Raw genomic sequence first — 26,416 nt, forward strand, 5'->3', positions numbered from 1 at the left:
TAAATTAAATGCTTTTATTATCAGCCTATAACCAGGCCAACACAAGTTAAAAACCCTCTTACTAACAGCATTACTGTGCATCCCTAGCAGATAAGAACAACTCTCATAGAAACCTGTGAGATCTGAATCCGGGGATCAGGTTCAGGGTACAGTCTGGTTCAGTGTAAATAAAGACACACGTGTTACATGTTCGGCTCACAGCAGCAGCGGTGGCGAACATGACAACAAACCTTCGTCCTCCTGGAGTCCAGCAGGTGCTGCGTGAGGTTGAAGACCACCAGAACAGAAACAATGCAGAAACACAGCAGAGTGAGTGCAGAACGAGATGAAGCAATGACAAACACAAACTCACAGCATTATTCAAACACCGCAATTACAGAGAATAATGAGGTAATTCACATTCAGAACACACCGCTAATGGAAAAACTGCAACAGAACACAATTAAAGACCATATAGAAATTGATGAAGTGAATGTGAATGATCCTTCTGGAAAGAGGGGAGATATTAAACCAGATGAATTCATGGTTATGTATTTATAATCTTGACACTCTTTGTAAATATAAGGGAAATGCTGAAGGAAAGTTGCATAATTTTTCATAACATTTGGATTTTTTGCTCTAAATATTAATGATAAAAGAACTTATTTAGAGCATTTAACAGTGAAGTATACTGTATACATTTATGTACAGTTGAAGTCAGAATTATTAGCCCCCCTAAATATTTCCCAAATTATGTGTAACAGAGCAAGAAAATTGTCACAGTATGTCTGATAATATTTTTTCTTCTGGAGAAAGTCGTATTTGTTTTATTTTAGCTAGAATAAAAGCAGTTTTTAATTTTTGTAAAACCATTTTTAGGTCAAAATTATTAGCCCCTTTAAGTATTTTTTCCAATCGTCTACAGAACAAACCATCACTATACAATAACTTGCCTAATTACCCTAACCTGCCTTGTTAACTAAATTTAAGCTAATTTTAAAATTGATTTCTTCATTTTCATTCATTTTTTTTTCGGCTTAGTCCAAATTATCCAACACGGGGAGAACATGCAATCTCCACACAGAAATGCCAAGTGACCCAGCCGAGGCTTGAACCAGCAAACTTCTTGCTGTGAGGTGAAAGCGCAACCCACAGCGCCACCGCGCCGCTCATGTTTCATTTGACATTTTTATATTATTTTATTCCCAATTGTATTTATTTTGATGTATTATTAGTATTATTTTAGTAATTGTTTTAAGTAATTAGTAATTATAGTAATTGTGTTTTTATTATACAATTTTTGTATTATTTTTTTTATAAGAAATTGTATTTATTTGTATTTATTAGTAGTATTATTATGGGAAACACAATGCATTTTTTATTTCTTTTTACATTTTTATATTAGAATGTTTTTATTAGTAGTAGAATTATTAAGGAAAAACTAAGTCCTCAATTTAGTTTTTTTATTTATTTTATTTTACATTTTATTATTGTTGTTTTTTACTATTAAAAATTAGACACATTTTTATTTATTATTAGTTTTATTATAAGGAAAAATATTTTTATTATACATTTTGATATTCTTCAATTTGTTTTTGTTAATTGTTTTTTTTTTTTATTTATCATTAGTATTTTAAGGGAAAACAAAATACTTTTTATTATTATATTTTTTAATAGAATTTTTATTTATTTGTATTTATTATTATTAAGGGGGCAGCGCAGTGGCGCAGTATGTAGTGCTGTCGCCTCACAGCAAGAAGGTCGCTGGTTAGAGCCTCAGCTGGATCAGTTGGCATTTCTGTGTGGAGTTTGCATGTTCTCCCTGCGTTCGCGTGGGTTTCCTCCGTGGTGTTTCACAGAAATGGGTTACGGCTGGAAGGGCATCCGCTGCAAAAAAAATGTGCTGGATAAGTTGGCGGTTCATTCTGCTGTGATGACCCCAGTTTAATAAAGGGACTAAGCCGAAAAGAAAATTAATGAGTTATTATTAAAGGGACAAAAAACTAGTTTTATTATTTTAATATGCACTTTTATATTATTACTTTTAAATTATACTTTTTATTTAATTGTATTTATTAGTACTCCATATATTATTAAGAGAAAACAAAATCTACCAAAACTACATAACCCTATATAGTCCATAACTGGCGAAGTTAAGCCCTGGTCAGATCACACGAATTTTATTGTTTATTGTCAGGTTAAGCGATTTCGTCTGGATAAATCTTGATTTGTCGTGGGTAACAAATGTGCCAAACTACATGTTTCTTCACGATCAGTCATCCCATGACGTTTACGACGAACACTATTTCCCAAAGCAGTCACAAGTGTTGAATTAGTTGAATATTGTAGTCAGAAGGTCTTCAAAAGTCTTGGCAAATGATTTGAAAGGGTTTAAAGAAACAACAAAAACATCCCCCCAAAACAAAACACCCTCAAGCATCTTCAGTATATATTTGTTATATTTGGAGAGAAAAAGAAATCATTTCACACAATAAAAAACATTGTTTCACAGCCCACTTTGCACATATTAAAGGGATAGTTCACCAAAAAATGACAATTGACTCATCATTTACCCACCCACATATGCTTTAATGAGTTTCGTTTCTCTGTTGAACACAAAAGAAGATAGCAAGATGCTGCAAACTACTGCCTTTCATTAGAAACACCATGGAGGTCAATGTGTTTCAGGTCTTCTTCAAAGTATCTTCTTTTGTGTACAACAGAAAAAAAGAAACTCAAACAGGTTTGAACAATTGAAGGATGAGTAAATCATGAATTTTGAGTTGTAATGTGTGTTTTTGTCCAGCAGATAGAGCAGATGAGCTGTGTGCGAGACGCTATAGTGAACAGTTGAGTTGAGCTGCCGTGTGTCTGCCTGTCTTACTTCCAGATCAGCGGACACTCAGTCTTATGTAAGAAATGGCATTTTGGGCTGCTTCACTTCTGCCATTATACATTCACGTCACACAGACACAAACACACACTAAAACACTTAGACTGATGTAGATATATAGGCATCCACAGGCCTACTGCCACAGTGCTCACTGCTCAGAGGCACACGCCCTTTTGAATATGAATATTTTTATCCATTTCCCAGTGAATATAGACAATACTTTTAGTGCGTTTGAACAAAAGTATTTTATTAAACAGTTATATTAGTTAAAATCTTTAGGGATCATCTGGAAAGATTATACATCGATTAAAGCAGAAATTTGATTGCATTAAATACATGAATAAAGAAAAATAAATAAACTACAGATCTTCAACTCAATTAGATTTTTTTTAAATGTTCCTCTTGATTTTTACCAGATTTTTTTTCACCAACATAAAAAAGAAAACCTACGAAAGGCTTAATTATGGAAATATATTTGAATAACACTATATATTACATCAAGGTATACTACACTTAAAACTAAATGTACATATGAAGGAAATACAAATATATTTTGGAAACATCATATTTATAATTGAAGATGATGAAGTACATTTTGCTCTAAAGCATAGTTCTCAAACTGGATTCCTGGAGGGGCGCTGGACTTGTCTCCCCATAGACTTCCATTCATATGCACACGAATGCGTCAGACCAGAAATGCATGGTCATGAGTTAAGATTCGCAATTCGCTGCAGTGCAAGCTTGGTGAGCTCTGACCTGCGAAATCGCGTCACTTGACTGCGTGAGACCAATAGAGGATCAAAACATGACCTCTCTGGACAGAAATTTAAAACATGGAGCAATAGCTCGCTTTTTTTAATGTCTAATCATCTTGTTTAATCCCGCCCCTTTTCGCAGCGACGAACGGCAGATTTTCACACACACAAACTCTAGTGTGACCGCAAATTTAAGCAGGTGTGAGTTGAAGGTGGTTGAAGCTAAACTATTCAGAGCTGAATTTAGTTGAACAATTGAGATCAAATTGCAAGAATAAGACTCTTTAGAGCAATAGTCTGCACTAAAGAGTCTTATTCTTGCAATTTGATCTCAATTGTTTAATCTCCGTGATCTTAAACTTGTTTGATTGAGTAAAATATTATTTATTACATTTTATTAAGGGGTAAAATATGGCCTGGGTATCTTTTTGAAATGTCTTATGAGACTGAATAATCTTCATAATGTAACTTCATAAATATTCCATCATCAAAAATGACTAATTGTCTTTTATGACTAACTTTATGACTCACCTGCAGACTATATTAAGTGTAACTAAAGATATAGTGATAAAAAGTGATGGTGATGTAAATGTATCTTGGTCTTTTTTTGCACTTTGTATTTGAACACTGATAAATGCAAAGTACATTTTGAACACAGTTTATGAACTGGAAAATGGTAAAACTATGGAAAAAAGAAAGCTGAATTACAATGGGAAAAAATGTAGTTGTGTAAAATAAAACAAAATAAAATAATAATTTGGTAACCATATATACCGTGTATGACATTATATACATTTTTGGTCCATTAGAAAATATATATTAAATCTCTTATTTTCTAATCATTAAATATTTATTTTTAGTTTGGCAAAAAAAAAGCAAGCTGTTTTAGGTAAAATAATAATAATAATAATAATGCATAAAGAAATAAAATAAAATAAAATAAAATATTTGGTTCATTAAAATAAAAAATAAAAAAATAAAAAAATCTAAAAAAAATCTATAAAATAAAATAAAATAAAATAAAATAAAATAAAATAAAATAAAATAAAATAAAATAAAATAAAATTAATTTGGTAAATGTATAAATTGATTACATGCTGGTTCAAAAACATTTCTAAAAAAAAATTTGGTATGGCAAAAATAGAAGTTGTTTTACCTAAAAACAAAATTAAATAAATAAAATATATATTTTTAATTAATTTAAATTAATAAAAATAAAATAAAATATTTTGTTCATTACCATTTCTTAAAATAAAATTTTTGTCTGGCAACAAAATGGAAGCTGATTTCAATAAAAACTAAACATTAAAAATAATTATAATATAAACAAAATAAAATAAAATAAAACATTTGGTACATTTACATTTCTTAGAATAAAATTTCAGTCTGGCAAAAAATAAAGCTGTTTTAGGTAAATCAAACATTATAATACAAAAATCTAATAAATAAAATTAATAAATGGATAAAATTAAATTAAAAATAATTTGGTAAATGTATAAATTTATTACATGTTGGTTCATTAACATTTCTAAAAAATTATTTTAGTCTAACAAAAATGGAAGCTGTGTTAGGTAAAAACAAAATAAAATTAAATTTATAAAAATACAATAAAATATTAGGTTCATTACAATTAAGTAAAAACTAAACATTAAAATGAAATGAAATTAAATAAAATATTTGGTTCATAAATAAAATGTAATTTAACTTAATTTAATATTTGGTTTATGAACATTTCTTAAAATAAATTTATAGTCTTGCAAAAATGAAATCAAATTTGGATAAAAAAAGGTTAAAAAGATTTTAAAAATGAAATAAACTGATTCCTCCAAATTTCCCTGCACTGTTATTTGTTCCCAAAGGATGTCAAATGCATCAGAAGTGTGCTTAATTGTGGTTAAAACAAATTCACTGATCTTTAAAGAAGTTTGATTGCATTCACGTTGAATCTAAATTATTATTCCTTTTTTATTCAACAGTAAATTAAGTTCTTATCAGATTCTGTGAGATTCCCTCCACCTTCTATGTAACTCTACATAGTCTCAGAAGTGACTAATGGTCTTTTATGAGTCAGTGCTGATGGTGTGCTCCGTCTCCACTCATTACCTCTTAAAGGAATAGTCTGCATTTACCGCAGGCACATTAGCAAATTAATTCAGACCCTTAAACAGACACACACATTCACGCACGACAGCAAACACGCAAAATAAGACACGCAAGCTCCTTTAACACAGATTAACACCACAGATAAATCCTCCGAAATGCACAAAACACCTGAGGGAATTCAATAAGTTGTCTGAATAGATTCTCCATTTCTACAGCTCTATTTCTGTTGTTTCACTCAGAGATTGTGTCTCCTTCGGGTCAGGAAATTTATTGAGGACACAGGACATTTGTCTTTCTCAATCCTTTCTCGATTCCTTCTCTTTCCGTCCTCGATCAATAATCTGTCTTGGCTGGCGAAGTATTCAAGGAAACGGTCCAATTATTCCATTTGCATAATTACAAGCGTTTGCAAAAGAACCACAATCCACCGGGATGCAAAAAAATGGCGGTTGGAATTGATTAGAGATGTATTGAGATGTATTTTCAATGGATTTAAATTGACCCTTGCATGTTTTTTTACTTCTTCAGATTTTACCTTTCAAATGAGTTGTCTGTAATTTTTATCCCATTTTTTGCTCAACACTAAAATTACTTTTTTTTTTAAAAATCCATATATTTTTGGCCAATTAATGTGCAATTTAATTGATTAACTAGGTTAACAAGGCAACTTAGGGAATAAGGCAAGTTATTGGACAACCATGGTCTGTTTTGTAGCAAATAAAAAAAAAATATATATATATATATATATATATATATATATATATATATATATATATATATATATATATTTTTTTTTTTTTTTTTTTTTTCTTATAATTTACAAATCCCTGTGCTTCACTTCTCAAACGCAAACAGAATTACATTTTTGGGTGAGCTGTCTCTTTAAGAGCGTGATGTCTGACTAAAGTCAGCTGAGTCATTCAGAAGTGTTCAGCTCTCATGTTGTGTGCATGTGCTATGTGTGTGTGTGCATGTGTGTGTGTGTGCACTGAAGCATAGGCAGGCATGAATATGTATTCCATACGGCTGTGTGTGATAAAGGGAGAGTGAGGGAGAGCTGGCAGCCGGAATAATCCACAGCATCACTTCCTCTCTCTTTCTCTCTCTTTCTCTCTCTCTCTCTCTCTCATTACTCATTACCCCCCATCACTAGCACAAATGTTTCAGCCTCCTACATCCAAGAAACTATTTTTCAGTCAATTTGTCTTTATGTAGACAGATTATTTCCTCCGCATTTTGCACCTTTATACTCTGCTTATGATATAGGGGCAAGGAATTATTTTAAAGAGGTTCCTAGACATTTCTATTCAAGTGAATACCACGTGAATACTAATTAAATTAATTAAATCCAATTAGATTTTTTTAAATGTTCTATTAATCAAAAATATTGAAAATACATAGATTACCTTTGATCAAAATAAATTGAGCGGCAAATCATTATTTAAGAATTATTATTATTATTATTATTATTATTATTATTATTATTATTATCATTATTATTATTATTATTATTATTATTATTGTTATTATGATTATTATTATTATTATTATCATTATTATTATTATCATTATTATTATTATTATTATTATTATTATTATTATTATTTTACACCTGGCCTGAAGTAATGATGCTGAAAATTCAGTGTTGAAAAAAACATTTAAAAATCCATATAGACAATAAAATAGAAAATACTAGTTTAAATTTGTAATAATCTTTGCTACATTTATGCAGTTTTTATCAAATAAGTGCATGTGCTATGTTGCATTGTATCTTGTTGTATTGTGTTATATCGTGTTGTGTCATATCATATTTTATTGTATTGTATTGTACCGTGTCGTGTCATATCATGCTGTTTTGTATAATATTGCTTTACTATTTTAAACCCTCAGTTCAAAAGACACAATAAAGATGAAGAAATAACATCTAATAAAAGTAAGCATCTAAAATACAATGTTGATCTTCGTATTACAAACTGTAATGACCTCTGGCTCTCAGCATTAGAAAATGTAAAATTAAATTAAATGTTTAAGCCCAGAGTAAACACTGACTCTAAAACAATGGCTAACACACACACACACACGCACGCACGCACGCACGCACACACACAAACACACACAGTGACGTCCTGCCCCATGACAGATGCTTCATCTTTCTGCAAAACATCCATCAGCTCAGTCCAAATGTGGAAATATTTGGCTCTGGCTGTCAGCCTCCACAGTAAATGTTACTCTGCCTCTAAATGAACGATTACACTGAAAGGCAAAACAACATCCGGAATAGAAAAACAGCATTAGATCAATTTTGTTGTTTTTCATTTCCCCCCCCAAAAGCCTATAAATCAAGGTGTCTTGATTCAGAATGTTCTCCAGCCTCTCTCAAATCTGTGAAATTACAAGACCACTCACAGTATGAACATTAAAATATATATTTATTTAAATTTCACGCTCACTCAAAATTAATGTATCTAGAGGGACTTGCTAAATAAATTGATTTGATTTATTGCCCTCATTCTGAGATGCGGATGTGCGCTCGTTTTTGCGATTGTTTTAAAACTTCTGATATACGTAGTTACCTATGGGAGAAATGACTAGGAATAATAAACGGGATGTACAGCAATACGTAAACTTCTTTACAAATGAAAAAGAATTAAAGGATTAAAATATTACAAAAATTCTTATTTTCTACATACATATAAAAACCACTGCCTTCATGCCTTCTTCATCTTGGGGGGGCTTTTTTAGTTTATTTAGGACAATTAGCTTTTGTATAATGTTATTATTAGTAGTAGTATTGTTTATTATATGCATATGTATATTTGTTTTAATAAAACAAGCTTAAATTTGCCCACCTGTCAGGTTTTAGTCCATATGGGGCATAGCATGTTTATTTGGAAATAACTCAGCTTTTTGACCACACTTTTTTTGACCAAACAGATCTTTGCGCTTAACAAACTAAATTAATTATGTAGGCTAATGGATGTGCGTACAACACGTTTCACTATCCAGGAAAGAGAGTGAAAGTGAAAGTTAAGAATAAGAAGCTCATCTCTCATTCTCATGCTGCAGATGCTCTGTTTAACTGTTTCTCGCTAGTGAAGCGTTCAGTTTTTCCACTTACAAAGTCCGCCATGTAAATAGCAAATGCGCTTTGGCACAACGCAACTGACTCTTAAAGGGAATGTGAGATGAGACAACACGAATAAAAGCTTCTGTGTATAAAAAGTATTTTTTTGACTTCTTCATCCCAATGAGATTCAAAATTGTCAAAATATGAGCAATCAGAGTCTATTCAGTTACAGTTGAAGTGAGAATTATTAGCCCCCCTTTGAATTTTTTTTTCTTTTTAAATACTTCCCAAATGATGTTTAACAGAGCAAGGAAACTTTCAAAGTATGTTGATTAACCTAGTGATTAACCTAGTTAAGCCTTTAAATGTCACTTTAAGCTGTATAGAAGTGTCTTGAAAAATATCTAATCAAATATTATTTACTGTCATCATGGCTAAGAAAACAAAACAAAACAGTTATTAGAAATGATTTATTAAAAGTACTATGTTTAGAAATGTGTTGAAAAAATCTGACCTCCGTTAAAAAGAAATTGAGGCAAAAAATAAACAGGGGGCTAAGAATTCTGACTATTTTTTTTTTTTTACATATGATCTGATCTACACTGATCATGTATTTCAAACCCAAGAGACCCAGAAGTCCTGTATCTCGCACTAGGACTTTCTTTACTGCAATACACTTAAAACATGGATTTCCATTAAAAAAAAATTTTAAAAAATAAAATAAATAAAAACCTTGTCAATGGTTGTTTCTTAATTGACTAGATATTTCATCAATGGCAGGAAAATAATTAATTGTGGCCACAAACTAATAAGTAAAAACTGGCCAACATGGCAACGATTGACTGAAACTAGAGCAGTATTGACCAGCTACAATTGACCAATTTGAGGTAGATACAATTTATCAAAACAAGGTACTGAATTAATACAATATGGCCACAGTTAGCTAAAATGCAAACTGAATAAGTACATTGTGGACATTATTTACTAAAAAGAGGAACCGGAATCGTACAATATAGTCGATCAGTTTATTTAAATTATAAAAGTACACCATGACCATGATTTAGCAAAAAAAGAGCACTCGAAAATGTGCAGTGCCAACATCATTTACTAAAATGAAGGAACAAAATAGTGCACAGTGGAAACTTTACAAAAATGTGGGAATGAAATGAGGGAAATTGTTGAGTCTCACTTTATATTAAGTGGCCTTAACTAATATGTACTTACACAGGAATAAATAGTTTGTTACAATGTACTTATTGTGTAAATACATGTATTTACTGTGTACTTATGCTTGATTAAATACATGTATGTAATTACATCTGTAACTAACTTTTGTAATTACATTTGTAAATACACTGTTGACCATCCCTTACACCTTAACCCATCCTTAAACCTACCCATACCACCAAACCTGTCCATAACCCAACCTCTATACCAACTCAAAAGCACCACAAGTGTTCTCGAATACATCATAAACACATTAAGTACATTGTATTTATTTTTTGATGTAAGTACATAGTAGTTAAGGACACTTAATATAAAGTGGGACCAATTGTTGTAATTCTTCTAAAACAAGGCTTAATTTATTGCCATTATATCCTATTCATTCATTAAAGAGATATTTACCCAACAATACAAAGTTACTCACTATTTTCTCTCCCTTAAGTGGTTATAAACAGATTTTTTAAGATATTTTGAAGAAAGTTAAACACCTGTATCCATTGACCGCCAGAGAAGGAAAACAAATACAGTGGAAGTCAATGGTTACATTTTTCAGCTTTCTTCAAAATGTACTGTATACTTTTGTGTTCAACAGAAGACAGAAATTCATAAAGGTTCGGAACAAGTAAACGGAGAGTAAATAATGAAAGTATTTGCATTCTTGGGTGAACTGTCCCTTTAAATGGGAGTGAAAAAGAATAAGAGAAGTAATATATCATATGTGGAGAGTCACAGCCTCTAAACCCCTCAGGCATAATTATGACTGCATGTTAGGACACGCACATGCACACGCACACAGACACGCACACACACACGCGCGTGCGCACACACACAGACCAGAGCTCAGCAGATCATACTGAAGATCAATAACCACAATCTGTGCCTGAGCAACTGTAGTTAAAGCTCTTCTCCACAATCAACACTCCACACACACACACACACACACACACACACACACACACACACACACACACACACACACACACACACAAACACACACATTTATTTATATCAACATCGTTATTCACAAAAACAGTGGCCAGAAAATGCATTTCTCCTCTCTTCAAATCCTTCACTTGTCTTCTACAGAGCGCTGCTTTGCTAATCTGTCTTGTAATTCCCTCCGGCCACTATTTCCCCTCGCAAATGTGCTTTTCAGCCATCCATCCATCCCCATTTAGTTTTCTCCGCCGCTTAGACTGGTAATCACGGTGAATGCATGAGAAAAATCACTGATTAAAGAATCTGTGTCTGTGCTTCGGATTTAGTTTTAAGCAATTAGTGGGAACAGGGAAAGAATGCGATCGAAGATCATTACTTTGTTAGCCGTGACAACAGGGAATAGAGGTCTCGCTTCTCGCTCCTGCCACGAGTCCCTTTTTTGGCTTAGTCATTCCAGAAACTGCGCAAGGAGATTGATTCATCGTAGATAAACTGCAAATATAGCAAGGTAGAAATGGAAGGAATTTCATGCTCATTGTCTTTTTAACAGAAGCCTTTTTTAGCTTAGACAAAGGACATTAAAGGTGCAGTATGTAAGTTTTTGACTCTTCTAAAGCATACCATAATATGTTTGCAGATATTTAAAAATCATGCCAAGTGATCATTCTTGTTTATCTGAAAAACAATGCTGAAGTCAGATATTCTGCTTTGAAAATGTGAGTTACATGCTGGAGCGGCTGTCTTTGTTTTGGTTCTTTTAACCTGCCCAATGCTACTTTAGCCAATTATATTTCAGCATCTGGGTTGCCTTGTTGGAAAACCACATATTTCATTCATTCAGTCAGAAAGGCTTTCAAAGCATGAGTCTGTGACCGAAATGCGACCTCCGGTGGACAATAGCAGACTCTGAAATAAGACGCAGATGCAGAGTTCCACATGAGGTGGTTATTAGTTGGCAAATAATATAAATATTATAAACGTAAACATTAGGTAAGCAGGCTACATTATAACCCCGTGTCCTAACAACACACTACATGACAAGATTTGCAGTAATAAGGAAATTGGCTGTTTGCACCAGACGAAATACCACAAAAATTGAAATACAGCCATTCTGAAGCCCAGAATAGTGCACTCACTGCACTTTGACAAAATGGTAAGGTTTATAATCTAATTAATACATATTAAATCTCTTTAACATTATTAAAAGTATATTCTGAACCACTAATATGTGTTGGCTTGCACTGAGTCACAATTTTTAAAATCAATTCAAATGGTTTATTTTATTTTCAAGATCTGAGGTGAACTATCTGCTGCTGCTTTCAGTACGTCATGTAAAAAAAAAAAAAAAAAAAAAAATATATATATATACACAGTTGAAGTCAGAATTATTATCCCCCTTGTTGATCCCCCCCAACATTTTTTCAGCACATTTCTAATCATAATAGTTTTATTAACTCATTTCTAACAGCTGATTTATTTTATCTTTGCCATGATGACAGTAAATAATATTTTACTAGATATTTTTCAAGACACTTCTATACAGCTTAAAGTGACATTTAAAGGTTTAACTATGTTCATTAGTTTAACTAGGCAGGTTAGGGTAATTAGGCAAGTTATTGTATAATGATGGTTTTTTCTGTAGACTATCGGAAAAATATAGCTTAAAGGGGCTTATTGCGACTCCCTGATGCCTCCTTGAGTCGCTAGAGAGGCAGTGAGGGTCCTTTGAATTTGTGACTCGCTGGTGGCTTTAGACAGACACACTGAGCCCAAGATGTTATAAGGAAAACTTTATGTAAACTTGAGGCATGACAAACAACACAGCAATCTGTGGGTTGAATAACTGTTTTGTATAAGGCCGATTATTGCGTTGTAGTGATGGTTGTTGCGTGTGCCGTTGCGATGCCGTTTTGCGGTCAACAAAACATACGACTACCCCACTCTCCTTCTCTCCTCCTCACCTGTTTGATTGTGCACGCGCTTTATATGTTCTAGCAGGTGCCAGTTATGCCCACGTGACCAAAACACAAAATGTCACTGTGAAACTGAAACTAATCAGTATACAAATAAACATTATAATTAAATGAAAAGTAACATGGCTCCTATAGGGCTAATGATATTGACATTAAAATGTTTTTTGTTTTTTTTAATTTAAACGGTTTTCATTCTAGCCTAATTAAAATAAATAAGACTTTCTCCAGAAGAAAAGTATTATCATACATACTGTGAAAATTTCCTTGCTCTCTTAAACATCATTTAGGAAATATAAAAAATAAATAAATAAACAAATAAAAGGGGGGGTAATAGTTCTGGGTTCAACTGTATACTTTAATGTATTTTTTCACACTTGCAATGGTAGTCTAGGTTACATGTTTTATGAATAGATGATCATAAAACAAAGCACTTCTGACTAACTTCACTTTCTCTACCGTAACCAGGGAAACCAGTCTAAAAAAATCAGATATTAGATGTTTTGTCAGAAACTCCCTCACAAGATCAAGCAATGTGACGGACTGAGCCTCTTTGTTCTGATTTAGCTTGCATGCGTCGACTGGATGCTTGAGTTTCCAAAGTATTGAATGTTAAGCTGCTAAGCTTCCACAGACCTCTGGATCAAATGCCAAAACTGGCTCGTGTCTCAATTACAGCAGAAGCCCACGCTAGCGCTGGATGAAATAAGCATGTCATTTAAATGCTAATATTCTGGTTGTACAGCATTAGATTATGCCCTCGATCATTTAGAATGCCGCGAATGAATGTCAGATTTGATCCCAATTACTGTACTAGACAATGCACAGAAAGGTGCTAACCTAACCTGCTAAATGCTAACCTGAAAATACACTGAATGCTGTGGTATATTAATGGAAACATTTAAAGGAGCCCTATTATGCTTATTTTGTTACAGATTTAGGATCATTTAATGTGTAAAGTTGACAAGTGAGCATGAAAAAAAGGTTCTACAAAGTCTCTCCAGTGGGAGTTATTCTCTACAGTCATTTATTAATTTTCTTTTCGGCTTAGTCCCTTTATTAATCTGGGATCACCACAGCGAAATGAACCACCAACTTATCCAGCATATGTTTTACGCAGCAGATGGCCTTCCAGCTTCCACACACTCATTCACACACATGGACAATTTAGCTTACCCCGTTCATACAGTAAACCGCATATTTTTGGACTTGTGGGGGAAACCGAAGCACCCAGAGGAAACCCATGCGAAACAGAACCAACTGACCCTGCCGAGGCTCGAACCAGTGACCTTCTTGCTGTGAGGCAATCATGCTACCCACTGCGCCACCACTACCCACTGCGCCAGTGCGCCCTATGTCTCTCGGCTGGCCTTGGGAATGCCTCGGAATCCCCCCTAAGGTACCTGGAGGAAATGTCTGGGGAGAGGGAAGTCTGGGGTTCTCTCCTAAGACTGCTGCCCCCGCGATACGGCACCGGAAAATCGGTTGAAAATGAAATGAATGAATGAATGACAAAAAAACCTGCATGTTCTGCTTCCACACAAAACATGTGTTTCACAACATAATAAATGACCTTTGAGATATTTTGATCTGACACCGCTTTAAATTCACTCTGTAAATCTCAGCTTTTCATTAGCTTTCTCAGTCATGCCGAAACACTGATCATTATTCTCCTCGATAGCATCACGCTTAAACACAGACCATCAAATCTTGTTACTGTACAAATCACAAACAAGTCAACCCCCACTAATCCTTTTTGTATTGGCTTTCTTTCAGGCACCCCAGGGGCAGAGAAATTGAGACAGCTGAAACAAGGAGTCGAGAAACGGAGGAGGCGACGGGGAGGAAACGAGCTCAAAAAAAAAAAAACAAGCAACAACACTTGAGCTAAACTAGCAGCGCCCGAGGACATTCACTCACTTGTTCACCTCTGAGTCCTGAGCTACAAAAGAGCCATTAGCAACGAGCACTAGCCACCCAGCGGATGAACCCCATCATCATTCATCAAAGCCCAGCTATTAACATCAAGGAAAAGCATCAATCCTGGAGAGGAGAGGATAATTTTGGAAGAACTAGACTAAGATCAAGAGGTTGCACTGTCTATTTAGATCAATACCACTTTTTTCCTGACCTACTGACCAAGAGGATTAACCAGACTTAACAGCAAGGTCACCAATAATGCTGTTACAACTGTTTTCAGATGTATTTTATTCATGCAAAGTACAATGTAGCCTTTTCCAAGCAAATAGAGTCTTACAAAGCATGAAGCTTCATGGGATTTTTGATGGCAGTTGCTTAGCACTGTTACGACTCTGTATTAACACTGCAGATTACATTCATTCAAGTTACTAGAAATAATTTTATCATTCATTTTCTTTTTAGCTTAGTCCCTTTATTAATCTGGGTTCGCCACAGTGAAATGAACCGCCAACTTATCAAGCATATGTTTTACGCAGAGGATGCCCTTCCAGCCACAACCCAGTACTGGGGACGTTACTAGAAATAATTTTTGTTTAATTAATGTGTACTGTAAAATATTAAATATACCAAAACATCTTTAAATAATCCTAAAATATTTTCAATAAAACTAAAACAAACTAAATCAAATAATAAAAAATCAATAATTAATAAATAAATAAAAAACATATAAATTATTATTATTATTATTACTGGTACATATAATATTTTTCAGCTAATACAAAATACATGGTAGACAAAAGCTAGAAAAAAATCTATAAAATTATAAAAACACAAAACTAAATTTCTAAAACTTCAAACATTTAAACGAAAACCTAAAAACAAGTATCTCAGTATCTCAAACTATTAACAAAACTAGTGTAGGTGACAAAATTAACACTGATGTAGATATATACACATAAATAGTAACTAGTAACTGTAAAGAATAAATTATTTATTTAGCTAGACAATGTTTTGAATGATTACAAATTAAAATCAAATATAACACACTGAATTAAACAATTCATTTTAGATTTCTAAGCAATTACATTTGGAATGTTCTTTTACAGTGTATGTGCATACTGTCTGCTATTCCAGCCTGATCTCATGAGAAAATGTAAGTATTTTACGTCTGTCAGTTAAGTGGCTATTTCGTACGAGTTCTGTTGTACGAAAATGTACGATTTTAAAAAGGAGGCGTGGCAGCTAACCCCACCCCTAAACCCAACCGTCATTGGGTGATGAGCAAATCATACTAAATTGCATAAATTAGATTGTACGCATTTATACGAATTAACCACTAAATCAAAAAGTTACGACATGCCGTGAGATTGCCTTGGCTATTCTGATTTCAGCTCTAGCCTGACCATCTGAACGAAAATGCCCAACACCCATTTAAAATAGCAAAATGCTGAGACCAGAAGAACAGCAAATCAATTTAGGCTGGTTTAGGCTAATGTTTTCAGCAGGTTTCAACAGACTTAAGGCTTAATCTTTCTTGTAAGCAGTATGTGATGCAGCAGACAGTATACAGTACTAAACAAAAGTTTCTTCCAGTTCAAGGTGACCATATTTCAGATTGCAAAAAAAAAAAAAGATGACTCCAAATTGTTTTGCTATTACTTTTTAACAGATTAATTAATATACATCAGACTGCTAGATATGCGTTGGACTGCACAATATATTGTTTGAGCTTCGATATCGCAATGTGTACATCAGCACTAGTCACATCGCAGGATCTGCATTGTTAAATTGGGATCATGCAGTTTAGGATTATATACAGTTGAAGTCAGATTTATTAGCCCCCCTTTTAATTTTTTTTCTTTTTTAAATATTTCCCAAATTATGTTTAACAGAGCAAGGAAATTTTCACAGTATATCTGATAATATTTTTTCGTCTTATTTGTTTTATATTAGCGCTAGAATAAACCATTTTAAGGTCAGTATTATTAGCCCTTTTAAGCAATATTATTTTTCCATAGTCTATAGAGCAAACCAACGCTAAACAATAACTTGTCTAATTACCCCAACCTGCCTAGTTAACCTAATTAACCAAGTTAAGCCTTTAAATGTCACTTTATGCTGTATAGAAGTGTCTTGAAAAAATATCTAGTCTGACTTCAACAGTATATTATATTGGGATTATATAGTCACACAGTTCAAAATACAGGAGATTTGTTAAGTTATTGCAGAGTTTAACCATAATGGAGAAATATTTTATTATTTGCGCATCTTTAAGCCCTACGAGAGTTTAAAGCATTCAGGCATAAGCTATTTTACCATTTGTAGCTCAATTAAGAATATTTATTAACTATTTAAACAGTAAAGTCTTTGCAGTGTTATTTTATATTAGATTTTTTCAGCTTATTTACCTGAATATGATTTGACTAGCCTGAAAACCAAAAAGCAAAGTTTATTTCACTTTTGTGTTTGCTCTATGGGATTTAGCTATACTTGTGATTTGTTTATTACATTCAATCATGCCAATCAATGGAAATTGTCTGCATATTGTCATAAATATTGCAGAAATACAAAATATTGCAATGTCATTGTCGCAATATTTTGCATTCCTACTATGCGTGAAAGATTTTAGGATTTTGTGTGTTCATAAAGGCCTGATACAAGCAAAGAGAGCAAATGATGACAGAATTTTCATTTTTGGCTAAACTATCCCTTTAAGGCTGGCCAACATCTTTTAAAGAAACTGCAAGCTCCTTTAAATGTAGTATCATTGCATAAAGATCTACAGCTGAAGGGATTTTTAATGGCAAAATAAGAAAACACCAAGCATTCAGATCCCACCATTAATCACCTGGCCACCTCCAGACTCACAGCACGAACATGTGGCCATAATGAAAATGGAGCACGGCTAACAGCATATGATGACGTGCACCTTTTACTAATTGTGTCTGATCATCACTGTTATAAAGACAGCATGACAACACAAGTCTCCTCTGAGGAGCTGGAATCTTCAGGACAAGCATGAGTGTCCTTGAGGAGCAGACGTGCTGGATGGGTGAACTGCAAATACAGCCCAGTGCACACTGTCAGACAGCAGGCAGGCCAATGATGTTATGGAAAGGCTTGCGAATGTTTGGAGCTGATTTGGCTCACACATTTCATTGCTTTATCGTTCCTCTGGCAATTTCATTGGCTGCTGATCACTGCTGCTCTCTTTGCTTGTCAGTAAAAGGTTTGGATGGATTTCAAACCAGTTTAACATTTATCACAGCATTCAGACTAGTCTCACAGTGCACTCATTTTGAAAATATATGATAATTGTTTGATTAAAAAAACAAACAGCGAGGATGTGATATTTTCTAGTCCTCTTGTAAAATTTGAATTATTTTTCAAACATTGTCCAAGTGATGCTTAAGAGAGCAAGAATGCATTTTTTCACAGTATTTATTATTATAAAATTTTCTACGGTAGAAAGTCTTATTCCTTTTAGTTTGGCTTATTTAAAAAAAAAATATATATATATATAATATATACATAAAAAAATATTATATATATATATATATATATATATATATATATTTGTTATATATATATATATATATATATATATATATATATATATATATATATATATATATATATATATATATATATATATATATATATTTATATAAATATAATATATATATATATATAAATATAATATATATATATATATATATATATATATATATATATATATATATATATATATATATATATATATATATATATATATAATATATTATATATATATAAAAAACAAATATATATATATTTGTTAAATGTTAAAAATTTAACATTGCTTAGCTTGTTAAATGTCACAAAATGCTACAGTAAATGTTATTAGCATCCTTAAAATATATTTTTGTCCAATGATTTTTTTAGAGAAAAAAAATCTCTGTTGTCCAATGACATGCCTTATTAGCTTAAAAATGTGTTGACAAAAATCTCTGTTAAAAATAACTTATAAATATTTGAAAAAAATCACAGTAGGGCTAAAAATTTTGTCTTCAATTGTATATAAATAAATATATAAATATCCAAGAAGGGAGTTTCCAAAAATATATGTGAAAGTTGGTAAAACAACAAAATAGCTAACAATAAATTTATTCATTCATTTTACTTCGGCTTAGTGCTTTTTATCAGGGGTAGCCACAGCGGAATGAACCGCCAAATGTACAAATGCATTTTATATATTTTAAAGCTGATGTTTATACCCACATGCTCATATCCCTTTTTGGAAACTGTTCTCTTAGATCTTTGTTTGCATTTGATCATAAAAGTCTCTTTGAAAAACGTGGCCATGAGTCATTTACGCATTTGGCTGATGCTTTTATCCGTAGCGACATGCAATGCATTTAAAAGACACATTTGATCAGTGATTGCATCTGTATTCAAATAAGTGCAAAACAAATGCATAGTACTGTAGCACACATACACAGTTTAAACTCCAAGGGCTTCATAAGAACCCCCTGGCATGTCTAATCCTGTTACTTTCTACCACAGGGCAGAACCGTGTCACGGCAGCACTGTCACTGGATATGTACCTACAGCTCTGCTAATGTCCTTCCCCATTTTCAGGACACATACACAGACACACACTCACCCACACACACACACACACACAGGTGTTTGCTGGGAGCTGGGGTGACACCATCCTGTTTTAACCTTGAGGATTCAGAAGAAGCGGCAGAAACGAGACACACACACACACACTTTTACAGAGCAGCCAAGAATAAGCTTGCCTAAATTGCATATCCAATCTCATTTGAGCATTTGAGTTTTCCTGCCCCAGTATCGCCACATGATTGCATTCTACACCATACATCTGCTCCTGAATAGTGAGCTTGCAAAAAAAAAAAGACATATTCATGCAGACTAAATGCAAGAATGTTTTCTCCTTTAATACAGACACTGAATAATCAAATCCTTCCGCATATCACATCTATCTATCATTTATGGTATTTGAATGGCTACACATAGGGATGCTAATTGATAATTGATGATTATTCGCATATGCAATATAAAATGATTTCAATTTTATCCATAAACAAGGAATGTAAACATTAAATGAAGTATGCATCACAAGATTACTTTAGCATCACCTCCTCAGTAACTGCTGTTCTGCTATTAGCCGGAGCAGCCCAAAGGTAAACGTAGAGCTGAAAATAAACACTAATGGCTGGAATCAAGAGAGAGGAAAATGACAACAGCCAATCAGAGTCAGGAATTAGGCTTTCAGTCATTCATAGGCTGCGTCCGAAACCGCCTACTACTCAGTAGGTTCTGTATTTGAATACTACTCAGCCGTTAGAAAAGTACATTCTATACAGTATGAATGTGAAAAGTATGAATGGAATTCGGACGTACTACATTCGCCATTTTGTCATGGTCACATGAACTACCTGCGTCATTTGCGTCGCTTCACTTCCATTCATGAATTGGATGCGCACTCCAGAATCTCGCCGGAGAGTAGTAAGTCATCCGGGTACTTCCTCGCATACTGATGTTCGAATTCTATGAATTCAGACATACTACTCTGCTCGCATACTGATTTTAGCGTACTATATAGCATGGAAGTATGCGGTTTCGGACACAGCCATTGTGTTTTAAAGACTAAGGGCTTTATTTAAATGATGTAGAGCGCATGGCACAAAAGCATTACGGGAATGTCTGAATCTACTTTTGCTATTTAAAGGACGGAAAAATACGCTTTGCGCCCCGTTGCATGGTCTAACAGGGTTGTGCTTATTCTCCTAATGAGTTATGAGTGTGTTTTTAGCATAACGTAAATTAAACCCATGAGAGTCTCATCTCCCATTCCCTTTAAGATTCAGTTGCGTCGTGCCATGGTTTATTTGCTATTTACATGCTATTCACTGGCAAGAAAATTGGTAAACAGACCATCTGCACCACAAGGAGAAAGAACAAACCTCCTCTATTCGGCCTCTTTACTTTACTTTTAATCTTTACTCCTTTACTTTAGTGGATAAGGAAACGGTGTTGTACGCACTTCACTGAAGACATCATTAGCCTACTGTACATATTTAATTTCACTTGATAAGCACAAAGATTTGTTTCGAAACTGTTTCCAAATTCAGTTCTAATGTCCTGCAGACTAATAAATAAACAATATTAATGAAGTGTGGTCTAAAAACAGAGCTATATCCAAACACACGTCCCATATGGCCCAAATGGTGATGCAGAAATCTCCAAAACTCAACAGATGGACAAATCAAAACTAGCTTTTACTTAAACAAATATGAATAAGCATATGATAAATAATACTGCTATAATAAAAACATTATACAAATGCAAATCGTCATGAATAAACTGAAAAAAGCCCCCCAACATAAAGTAGGCATGGAGGAAGTGCTTTTTATATTTACCTAGAAAATAAAAATTTATATTTTATTCTTTTTCATCTTTAAAGATAATTTAGATGTATTGCTGTACATCCTGTGTGTATTAAGCAATGTGTAAACGTTTTGGGCTCATAACTAATTTGGAATTTAGACTTGCTTTCAGCTGGTCAATTGTCAGTCTATTTTAGTTCAGTCTAAAATAGCAACGCGCCAACAGTGCGCCTTAACACTCCTTCTTTCCAGAACACCCATGAGTCCATAAAGAGGTGCAAATGGATTTACAACTGAAACAACATGGTGCAAAACGTGAAAATTAGGGTTGCGCTGGTCTGAAAATAGCAACAAAATCACACCAAAAACGTCTTGTGCCTTATTGCGCAAGGGTGTATGATAGGGCCCCAAATGTTTGCACCTTGACTAAGTAATTAGATCAGAAATGTGTTTATTTGTGTGTTTATTGTAATATCGCAAAATGAAATTTTTGTTATTTCTTAAACGTAGCTAATAAAAATTGCACTTAATTATATTGTAAGAAATATCATTATTGAAATACTCAGCAACAACACTGCATATTGCATATTTTTGCAGTATCGTGCAGCACTAATAGAAAGGCAGCACATGCTGTTTTTTCCATCTGTTTCAAGCTACAAATTTTTGTTTCAAATATCAACATTTAAATTGTGGACACTTGCACCCTCAGTTGTGCACATCTATTCTGTGGATATTTCTCAACTATTTAGTCATTGATGATGTCGTTATTGCATGTATGTGTCTGATTTTGTTTATTTTTTTTTTTGGTGTTGTTTTCTTTTGCTTAGATTCAGTGATTAACTTGTGAATTGCAAGGTCCCAGAACAAATCGGGGTTACGGATAGACTAAAAATTTACGAGGACAACTGGTGTGGTGGGTGGTGGAGGAGTTTTGCAGACGTTAGTGAGCGGGCATGGGTGTCGGGAAGTAAGTGAAAGTGAACAGTGAATGGATGAGGAGGGTGGTTAAAAAGGGGCATCTGTAAAATGAGGTGCCGGATCCGGCGTATTCTGGCACAAATTAAGCCCTGCTTAGCTTAATATTTGCTGGTAAGAAAAATCTATTCATTCACTTCTGCTATTTGTACTTTGTATTTCAATTTATACTTAATGGCACTTAATCTGCAAGTTATAATAGAAACTATATAAAAGGCATGCAAACACACTGAGAGTTATAGGTACCATAGAGTGTTGTGGGTCAGTGATACTACCGATCTGTACAAATCCCTAAATATCTTCTTTCTGGCTGTGCTTTCTATTAGGCAATTCTGTAGAAGCACAGCCCAGACATGTCTCCTTGTTGGTTAATAATGCTATATCTTATTGCACAACAATCATACAGCTTTTTGAAAAAAGAGAGAAATCACTTCATCCAACAATGAAAGTTTTGTCTTCATTTACTAAACCTTGACATGTTTCAAACCAGGTTTCTTTTTTTTCACAAAAGAAGATATTTAAAAGAATATTGGAAACCTGTAACCACTCACTTCCATTTGTTTTTCTAAATATGAATATCAATAGTTACAGGTTTTCAACATTCTTCAGAATATTTTCCTTTGCATTCAACAGAAGAAAAAAAACTCAAAGTGGTTTGGAACAAGTCATGATTGAGTAAATTAAAATGTTTGAGTCAACTATACATTTTATAGAGAAATCTATGAATATTTAAGTGTTCTTAGCAGCAATTTTGAATAAAATTAGATTGGATTAAGATTAAATTATGCAAACAAATGCACACTGCAATTCCAGGAGCCCATTTTGGTGTTTGAATCATGCAAATTGCATTTCAAAAATGTTTTGACCATGCTTTCACAGTTACCTGATCTGCATAATTCCATTCTTTAGAAAAATGGGTGCTGAAACAACGCATACAAATCAAAGAAATGCTGTTCACTCACCTCTAAATCTCCTAATGCATCATTGCAATGTGGCTGTTTTGTAAGAAAACGAAAGGCAATTTTAGCGCCAATGAAAAGCTGAGATATGTTATTTGCCTAAATATTCCGTTTCTGAACTGCAGACTTTTATTTAAATAAATTAAACAATAACCAACCGGGGACATAATTTCCTTGTGAATGCCTTATGGATCATTTAAATCACATTTTCCGGATAAAACCTCTCAGATTCAAGTATTCAGCTTGTAGGTCTGAAGGACATTCTTGAAAATAAGGATTAAAGAAGTTTGAATTCTAAAGCTCTCCACGATAAAGTAAAACAAATGCATAAATTAGCTGCTGTGGGGTGAAAGGGAGTTTAGTATAAAAACTGATGGAATGGATAGAAAGTGCAGCTTAGTTCATTATCAACAGGTCAGATTCTACACACAAGGTCAAACTAACACTGGAGTGGCTTAATAAAGGCATGGTCAAACACATTATTAGAAAACTGCAGTGAAAACATGTCGTCCAAATAGCCTGAATGACCTGCTATTGCACTTCTGGTTAGACCTAAACTGCATTTCGATGCCTTGTACTTGATTGTGTAAAGACAATAAAGTTGAACCAAACCTAATCTAATTCCCTTGTATATAATTACTAATAAAAGATTAAGTATTAATGTATTGCCAAAAATATATCTGTGTAACACAAGGCAAGTTTTAGGGCCAAGAGTCGCATACAACAGTTTCAGACAAGATATATTTCATGAAACATAAAACCGTTAAATCTACTCCATTAAATCTCAATACAAAAGTAATGAGAGTGATGTGATTCCATGCTGCACTTCCAGCCATATTTGCTCCAGGTCATTCAGGCTATTTGGACGACTCTTGTTCAGTGCAGTTTTCTAATAATGTATTTGACCATGCCTTTATTAAGCCACTCCAGTGTTAATCTGACCTTGTGTGTAGAAGCTGACCTGTTGATAATGAACTAAGCTTCAGGTTTCAGCCAGAAAATCTTCTGAAATACTGCAATGCATTTTGTATTCCTTCTTTCTTCAGTTTTTATACTTAACTCCCTTTCACCCCACGGCAGCTAATTTATGCAGTTGTTTTACTTTGTGGAGAGCTTTAGAATTCAAACTTCTCTAATCTTCATTTTCAAGGATGTCCTTCAGACCTACAAGAATACTTGAGTCTGAGAGGTTTTATCCGGAAAATATGATTTAAATGATTCATATGGCATTCACAAGGAAATGATGTCCCCGGTAGGGTTTTGTTTTTGTATCATAACATATCTCAACTTTTCATTAGCGCTAATACTGCCTTTCATTTTTAAACAAAACAGCCACAATGCAATAATGCATTATAAGATTTAGAGATTTATTATTCACACCTTAAAGTTTGCTTTGATTGTTCGGTATTTACGCTTTATCAGTGCGTGCACTTTGTAACATTTTATTTCCCAAGTGTAAGAGTCTCTTTAACACATGTTTATTTTATTATAAATAAATCTGATTCATTCATTCATTTTCTTTTCAGCTTAGTCCCTTTATTAATCAGGGGTTGCCACAGCGGAATGAACCGCCAACTTATCCAGCATATGTTTTTACACAGCAGATGCCCTTCCAGCTGCAACCCATCTCTGGGAAACATCCAAACACACTCAATACATTATGGAACATTTAGCCTACCCAATTCACCTGTACCGAATGACTTTGGACTGTGGGGGAAACCGGAGCACCCGGAGGAAACCCACGCGAACGCAGGAAGAACATGCAAACTCCACACAAAAACCAGCAACCTTCTTGCTTTGAGGCGAGAGCACTACCTACTGTGCCACTGCGTCGCCTAAATAGATCAGATATTTTGTTAAATATTTAGTTTTTTGACTATTAAAATGATTTGCCTTAGTAATTCTTAGGTCTCATGTGGGACCTGTTTGTTGTTTGTGTTTTGTGATTTGCGGAGCCTGCATGATTGCAGATTGGTGGGTGGGTCATCTCACCTGAGACCCATTATGTAGTGCCTATTAAGAATCCAACATTCTTTCTGAGAATGAGCTTGATTAGCCGGACGTCCCTGCCTGGCATTTTGGATTTATTTTAGTTTGTTTTGGATCATGAACTCAGTTCACTACCATACACATGCTTTTCACTTCTGACTTCCATTTATGCTGACTTTGATTACTTTAAATATTTTGTTAGTTATGTTTTTGTTGATAAATCATTTCTCTTTTCAATTTACCTGGTATGTATTGTCTCTCTAATGTTGAGCCGGTTGAAAAAGAAATGTTGGTCAATTAAAATAAAGTGGTTAAATAAAAAACCTCTAATATTCCTAAATGTATTGTTAAATTATATTCAAGATTATCAATACTGAATGATATGAAACATGATCTTGTTATATATTTTTGCAATATCGCCCAGCCCTCCTTCAAATACAGTACTCATAGCCTCTGCTTAAACTCAACTCATCATGTTTCCTGTAGCAGCTAAGACACAATACAAGAAAATACTGTGTAACATTGGATTCACCCGCCAGCACTTAGTAATAAAATGTCACCAAATCACAGTTTGAAATGCAATTTAGTCAAGTTAGTGAACTGGTAAAGTGCCTGAATGCTTTGCGAGTTTCTTGATGTGGTATTTACAGTATACAGCATCCATATGTCATGCAAAATATGCAAGTAAATGCCATATGGTGCCTTGGAGGATGGGTGGAGAGAGTAACAGAGAGCAAGACGGCTGTAAAGGACACAGGATGAGGAAGAAGCACGGAGAGTGAGGATGTGTGACAGGAACGGAGCCAAAAAGAGAGCTGGCAGACAGAGAGAGAGAGAGAGGATAACAGACAGCGGTTGAGTCAAACGCTGGCAGAGGAGACAAAGAATCAGATGGAGGGAAACAAAGACACACATTTGCCCTTGACATTCCTTCATCTCAGGTCTGGTGCCGCGTGCTGACGGAGTGTGATTTAACTAGGCCACCGTTTCACGCTCAGACACACTGATCGACAGGAGGAGAAAACCGACGTGTCCTGTCCTCAGCTGTTGAATAGAAGAGACTATCACCTTCAGGTATGAGAGACTGACCTGCTGTATACACATTACAGAGCTTTATTATTAAGCCAAATGCTGAAAATCACATACTTCTATACTATATAGTATGATAAAAACAATACTTGAGTCGAGTAGTATGTCTGAATTCATCGAATTTGAAAAACAATACGCGAGAAGTACCTACTACTTCAG

General features: G+C 33.9%; 1 protein-coding gene across 17 annotated transcripts in view; it reads right to left on the reverse strand.

Moving 5' to 3' along the window:
• The window catches only part of erc2 (ELKS/RAB6-interacting/CAST family member 2), a 118,780-nt gene that overhangs the window by 73,403 nt on the left and 18,961 nt on the right, over positions 1–26,416 (reverse strand). For 9 of the 17 annotated variants that reach the window (XM_087274163.1, XM_087274161.1, XM_087274154.1 and 6 more), the window contains exon 3: positions 231–257. The exons of the other annotated variants lie outside the window; for them this stretch is intronic. In XM_087274163.1, the coding sequence (XP_087130289.1) occupies positions 231–257 (27 nt within the window). The remainder of the gene's footprint in view (positions 1–230; positions 258–26,416) is intronic. 17 annotated transcript variants of the gene reach the window in all.

This window comes from Danio rerio, chromosome 11 (genome assembly GCF_052040795.2).
Source record: "Danio rerio strain M-AB ecotype USA chromosome 11, GRCz13ab, whole genome shotgun sequence".
NCBI lineage: Eukaryota > Metazoa > Chordata > Actinopteri > Cypriniformes > Danionidae > Danio > Danio rerio.